This window comes from Orycteropus afer, unplaced genomic scaffold (genome assembly GCF_000298275.1).
Source record: "Orycteropus afer afer isolate SDZICR_OR568_19922 unplaced genomic scaffold, OryAfe1.0 scaffold00325, whole genome shotgun sequence".
NCBI lineage: Eukaryota > Metazoa > Chordata > Mammalia > Tubulidentata > Orycteropodidae > Orycteropus > Orycteropus afer.
This window is the reverse complement of record NW_006921912.1, coordinates 3,832,156-3,839,143: the sequence shown is the minus strand read 5'-3', so window position 1 is coordinate 3,839,143 and position 6,988 is coordinate 3,832,156. Positions and strand designations below refer to the sequence as shown.

At 35.5% G+C, this 6,988-nt stretch overlaps 1 protein-coding gene across 1 annotated transcript; it reads left to right on the top strand.

The window, feature by feature from the left end:
- The first annotated feature begins 4,591 nt into the window (after positions 1-4,591).
- LOC103206654 (olfactory receptor 151-like) lies at positions 4,592-5,554 on the top strand. Its single transcript, XM_007952150.2, has one exon. The coding sequence runs from the start codon at positions 4,595-4,597 to the stop codon at positions 5,552-5,554; it is 960 nt and encodes a 319-aa protein (XP_007950341.1). The 5' UTR covers positions 4,592-4,594.
- Positions 5,555-6,988: the final 1,434 nt, after the last annotated feature.

Genomic DNA, 6,988 nt, shown 5'->3' with positions numbered 1-6,988 from the left:
GAGCCTCTTCTAACATCCATGTTGGTCTTATCTTCCTTTCCTGTCTTTTTAATGCCCTGTTGCTTTCTTCATGTATGATATTCTTGATGTCATCCCACAATTCCGCTGGTGTTCAATGCATCGAATCTATTCTTTAGACCGTCTTTAAAATCAGGAGAGATATATTCAAGATCATATTTTGACTCCCACAGACTTGTTTGAATTGTCTTCAACTTCAAGTAGAACTTGCATATGAGCAGTTGATAGTCTGTTCCACAATCAGTTCCTGGCCTTGTTTTGGCCAAAGATATTGAGATTTCCCACAACCTCTTGCCATAGATGTAGTCAATTTGATTCCTGTGTGCTCCAAGTGGTGAAGGCCACATGTACAACCACCATTTGTGTTGCTGAAAAAAGGTATTTACAATGAATAAGTCATTGGTCTTGCAAAATTCTTTCATGTGATCCCCAGTGTCATTTCTATTACTAAGGCCAAATTTTCCAACTACCAGTGATTCTTTGTATTTTCCAGCTTTTGTTTTCCAATTACCAGTGATAATTAACACATCTTAATTGCATTTTTGGTCAATTTCAGACTGCAGAATTTGGTAAAAATCTTCAATTTCCTTATCTTTGGCTTTGGTGGTTGGTGCATAAATTTGAATAATAGTAGTATTAACTAGTCATCCTTGTAGAGTTATGGATATTATCCTATCACTGACAACATTCTATTTCAGGATAGATCTTGAAATATTCTTTGTGATGATGAATGCCATGCCATACCTCTTCCAATTCTCCTAGGTTCATACTTCCTACATTCCATTTTCCCATTATTAATGGATATTTGCAGCTGTTTCTTCTCATTTTGAGTCATGTCACACCAGCAAATAGAGGTTCCAAAAGCTCTACTTTATCCATATCATTAAGGTCAATTCTACTATGCTGAGGGAGCAAATACCAAGTGGTATTTTGAGTGACTTCCAACCTGAGGGGTTCATCTTCTGACACTGTATGAGACATTGTTTCAAGGCTATATATAAAGTTGTCCAGTAATATATCAGACAGTGTTTCACTGATATTCATAAGATTTCACCTGGCCAATTGTTTGAGATGTTGATGGCCTCTCCCTTCTTCTGAGTCTAGAAGCTCTGCTGGAACCTGTATACCATGGACAATGCTGCTGGCATTTTAAACACCAGTGGCACAGTCTCTACCCTCACAGCAACATGAAACCACTTCAGTATGACAAACTGACAGACAAGTTTATCTCCTTTAGCTGTTCCAAACCCCTCCATTCAGTTTCTGGCCTTCCCCATTACCGGTATCCAGCCATTGGCCATATCTTTCCACTTCCTGCTTGAGGACTCTCTCTCTCCTTATCTGTAACCTCTTACCTGTGTCCAGTGATCCATCCATTCAAAATTTGTTCCTTAATCTAAGGAAGTGTTAATATAAAAAATTTACAATGAGCTCTATCATTGTGACCTCCACATAGAAGAATTGAACACATATCTTTTGTGAGTGAATGATAATGTTGTCCTGAGATGATATTTGATGTGAAACTCATATTTTGAGTGTTACTGAGTTCAAGGATAAAACATTTGTATAAGTAGGTTGAGGAAATCATTGAAATGATTCTCTGGATATTAGGCCCTGTTTGCTAGAAGCATTACTTAAAAATAAATATTATTTTAAAGAGTGCAAAAGCCACTATTTCTCTTTTTAAAAATATATTAATAGTTTCTGATACAGTGATAACATTCTATATGCTTTGTGGTTTATGAGAAAAATTAGATGATCGAAAGTAGAAAAAAATGGTTAAGTAAATAAATAATTTGGACTGTACAAAAACTACTTGTTTATTGTTTAAATACTCTCTTATAACCTAGTAAACACTGTTTACCTGGGAATACTATCTATTTATTTTTGTTTCATAACAAATTGTCTGTAATATAAAACAATAATGAAAATTAAATGTTTAAAGGCTTCGTACAGCAATTGTTTTGTAGAAGATAACCACTAATGCACATAGAAACTAAGTCAGCTAATAAAAATTAATTCTTTTTCAAACAAAAATGGCCTCAGAAATAGGGAGAAGATGCCATTTTATTTTTTTCTTATACATCTAGTATTCCTTGTGTCCTTGACCATTTTGATATTTAAAAAGGAGAGCTGATGGACATATATATGCAAAAGATTTATTACTGATAGATGTCTTTTAGGTTTCTTAAAGAGTACCTAATCTTCTTAAGGGAAAGAAGTACCTACATTTCTCCAAGAAAATAAATCATCTAGAACTGAAGTTAAAGCCAATATATCTTGGAGACCAAAAGACAAAGGATGAATGTATTAAGGTAACTCTAAAAGGCTATAGCAATATTTCAAATGTATACTTTTGTTTCTGGAGAAACTAGCAGGTGCTTATAAACTGGGATTAGAAAACACATCACACTGTATAATCCTTAAGGAATAATTTAGGAGGGAAGTCAATCTTCCTTTTCACATCATCATTAATAATGCAAGAATGTTTACTCAACATTCCAAGAGCGTAATCTTTAATTGATCTTAGTTAAAGTATGAAGACAAATCTACAACAAGATCTACTATAATCTTCTTTAAAAGCACACACAGGGATAGAGGTTGGGACTTCTGCTTTTTGGAGTAACACTGTCACCAAAATGCTCCCCATCCCTTTATGATGTTCCTAAATCATCCAAAATGGAAGCCATTCTCCATTGCAGCATAAAGTTTTTACCTTCCAAGAATTAAAATAAACACTTTAATTCTGAACATTGAAAATACCAGTATTCTGGGACTACTTTTCTTCTGGGTACAAATATAACCCAGTAATTGCATTATTTCTTCTTAGTAGAATTTTATCTGAATGTCTTGCCTAGACTTTTGGTCCTAGGTGAATACTGTATTCCTGAATCTCCTTGGAGTCAGAAGACTTACAAACAACAAATCAAAGTATTCCCTTGCTTATAAAGGACTCCTGAGTAATTGCAGATGGAAGAGAATCTTACTGCTTACTCAAAGTAGAATCAGAAAGTGGTAAAATCTTAGAACTGCTGCAGATATTAGAGATCTTTGATACAACACCATCACTTCATAGAAGAGAAAAGGTGAGGTGGCTTTCCAAATGTCACACAATGAAATAATGATGCAGCTGTAGCAGGACATCATATTAAAAACTGTATTTGTTCTTCATTATCAGTAGGTGTGGTTTGATCTTTGAGTTTAGGTGTTAACATCTCACTCTAACCAAGATCATACACAAGGTTCTGTACAGGTAATATTTCCCATGAAACCGTGTGAATTTATCTCACACTATAAGAGAGAAAATTTAAATTTAGAAGAAGCAACATCTCTTCTACTCCTGACAGCATTCCAGTAAGTACCCAAATTTTAAGTATACATTACAAAACTACTTATGATTAAATGTAGTTACTTAGAGAGAATAACAAATTTCTATTCTAATAAAATTCTTTAGGCCCAAGTCTAAGTGGCTGTTACTTAAGTCAACAGAAATGAAACTGGAACTAAAGAGATTTCTGATGCCTGTTAGGTGAGCAGTGGAGAGAGAAATAGGAAATTATGTCTTCTTCTTTTCTATTATATTGCTTTTCTTTCCTAAGACTTACTCATAATAGCTTCCAAAAATATTTCTAAAAAGAAAAAGTGAATATAATGGTGTGTACAAACTAATCTGAACAAAAAACATTTCTGGGAGTAAATTGGGAAGCTGCTTAATTAATAGCATCATGGCAACTGCATTTGCTTTTAAGACTAATAAAATTGACATTAACTTATCCACTCCTTTACCAATTGCCCCTGAATGCTCTGTATTCTGTGTGCAACAGAAACACACATTACACAAAAGGTCCAACCCTAAAATTGAAATTACTTTCTTAAGACTTAATAAAACTTTGAATTCTCACTACAAAGACCACCTGCACTGTAAGATGTAGTCCCACTTCAGTCCATAATAACTACATTCCTCTTTGTTGCAGACACAAAATCTTCAGAGGGTTATACCATTTACTGGCATCTTTGTCCTACTGAGAACTTATTCTATAATTCTAAACATAACCTTATATTTAACTTTGTTTATTTACCTTTTATTAAGGTCTTTAGCTAAAAGTAACTCGTGACATGACATATACAATTTACCATCTTACTATTGACTATACTTGAATATTTTGAAAAAGCCTTTGTGGCATAATGGTTAAGCACTCAATTGTTAAACAAAACAATGATAGTTTGAAACCTCCCATAGACTCCACATGCAAGAGACCCAGCGGTCTCCTTCTGTAAAGATTGCAATCCAATGCTGTCAAGTTGATTTCAACTCATTGCCACCCTATAGGATACAGTAGAACTGTCCCCATAGGCTTTCCAACACTGTAAATTTTTATGAAAGGAGATTGCTTCATCTTTCTCCCATGGAGAAGCTTGTGAGTTTGAACCTCCAACCTTTTAGTTAGCAGTCAAATGGCTTAGGCACTGCACTAACAGAGCTCCTTACAATTTCTACTAATCATGATGAAATATCTTTTATACTTTCTTTTATTTTTCTTCCTCCTAGTGTCACATGCCCTGTGTCCTGAAGGAAATGGCCAAGAAAAATGATTCCATAGTAACTGAGTTTGTCCTTGAAGGACTGACAGACAAACCAGAACTTCAGTTGCCTCTCTTCCTCCTGTTTCAAGGAATTTATGGGGTCACTGTAGTGGGAAATGTGGGGATGATCCTCCTCATCACCTTCAGTTCCAAGCTCCAATCTCCCATGTACTTTTTCCTTGGTAATTTGTCATCCTTAGACCTCTTTTATTCCTCAGTTGTTACTCCAAAACTCCTGGGAAATTTTATATGGGAGAAAAATGTTATTTCTTACCCTGGATGTATAACTCAGCTTTTTTTCTTTTGTGTTTTTGCTATATCTGAGTGTTACATGCTCACTGCCATGGCATATGATAGATATGTTGCCATATGCAGTCCACTGCTCTACAATGTCACCATGTCCCAAAAGGTCTGCAGTGTGCTGGTGACTGGGGTCTACATCATTGCCACTTTGGGAGCTATGGCTCACACTATCTTCATGACTAAGCTACCTTTCTGTGGGAACAATGTCATCCACCATTACTTCTGTGACATAATTCCTCTCCTAAAGCTCTCCTGTTCTAGTACTTACATCAATGAACTTCTGGTGATACTTGTAGGTGGATTCAATGTATTAGCAACAACTATGCCCATCATCATCTCTTATGCCTTCATACTCTCCAACATCCTTCGAATACCCTCAACTCAGGGCCGATCCAAAGCCTTTGGTACCTGTGGCTCTCATCTTACAACTGTTGGGGTCTTTTATGGATCCATAATATTCATGTATTTAAAACCAGCATCCAGCAGCAACATGGCCCAGGAGAAGGTGGCTTCTGTATTCTATACCACAGTGATCCCTATGCTGAACCCTTTGATCTATAGCTTGAGGAATAAGGATGTGAAAAATGTTCTAAGCAAAGTCATGAGTATGAGGTATGGACCATCTCAGGTTAGTAGTAAGAACCAGTAAAGGTCATGGTAATAATCGGCTTCTTTGTTTTTCTTGTCTTTCTATTTCCTGAAATTAACATCCTTTTTCTTCTATAAGCTGTCAGATGTTATTCTTTTACTGGTGTCTGTTTGCACATACACTCCTGCATACACTGACACATACACACATGTAAGCCTGAGAAAACTCTCCAGGGTATTAGGATTCACTAGGTCCCTGATGAGGCTTAGATGGGTTTATTCTGAAAAATTCCTCTCAAGTGACTCTGTATGGTACTCTGTCCTTCCCTATTCAGAGAAAAAGTGGGATAGATTTTATTTTTTTTTCCCTTTCATTGGTGTTAATTAAAAGTCATTATTTTCTGTCTTTCAAAACTAACTACATGACAATTAAGTTAAGTGGATCTAATTTAGTTATAACAGAAAATAATAATTTTAAACCTTGGCTATCAACTTAATTAAAAAAAATGTATATTTGGATAATATTAGGCCCCTTTGATGAGTTTTGTTTGGGCTTTTTTTTCTGACATGTATCTTTCTTTTTAAGGATATAATTCCTAAATTACAGAAATGTCACAAAAATGAATAAAAAAGTTATTAATAGTGGAATTATAGGACAAGTGAGACCAACTCATTTTCTTAAATGAAACCTCACTCTTCTAACAAAACTCACAGACAACTGATGATTTCCCATTTAAAATTCAGCTTCTGAGACTATGCACATGTTCTTAGGTGACTGTTATTTGCCGTCGAGTCAGCCCCGACTCATAGCGACCCCTCCTTGGGTTTCCAAGGCAGTATCACTATCTTAGGTGATAGGCCTAAATAAATCTCTTCTGTGTGCTATTTTGTCCTATTCCATTTCCCCTATTCTTCTCCAAGATTCATCTGTTTTCAAAAAGGAAAAGGAAAAAAAAACAAACACTGCCATTCAGTGGATTCCAACTGTTCTCAACTCCATAAGTTCTTATAGAGTTGCCTCCATAGGCTTTCCAAGGCTGTAAATCTTTAGAGAACCAAATTGTGTCATCTTTCTCCTTCAGAGCAACTGGCAGGTTAGAACCATCAAACTGGTTAGCAGCCTAATACTTTAAGCACTGCAGCACCAGAACTCGTGAACATGAAAAAGGGACCTGAAAAGTGCATGCAGGATTTAAGTAAGTAATTTTATGGACACCGCCATTCTAGGAAAGAAGATACTTTAAAAATAGAAAAAAGTATCTTGGTGACTAGACAGAGAAGGGGAAAGAAAAACAAGAGAGGGAATATAACATCCTGCAGTATAAAAGAAAGCCAAATTTTAAAACAAACTAAAAGAGAATAAGTATGTACAACCTCTTCTGCATGACTTCTTCTAAAAGAAAAAAAAAAAAAAAAAAAAGATGGGAAAAATAGATAACCATTCGGGGAACAACTACGTTTTTGTATACTGAAAGAAGAGAGTATGTGGAACCAG

Excerpts from the sequence above, each read along its gene's own strand:
- LOC103206654 (XM_007952150.2), top strand. The coding sequence starts at position 4,595 with ATGGCCAAGAAAAATGATTCCATAGTAACTGAGTTTGTCCTTGAAGGA.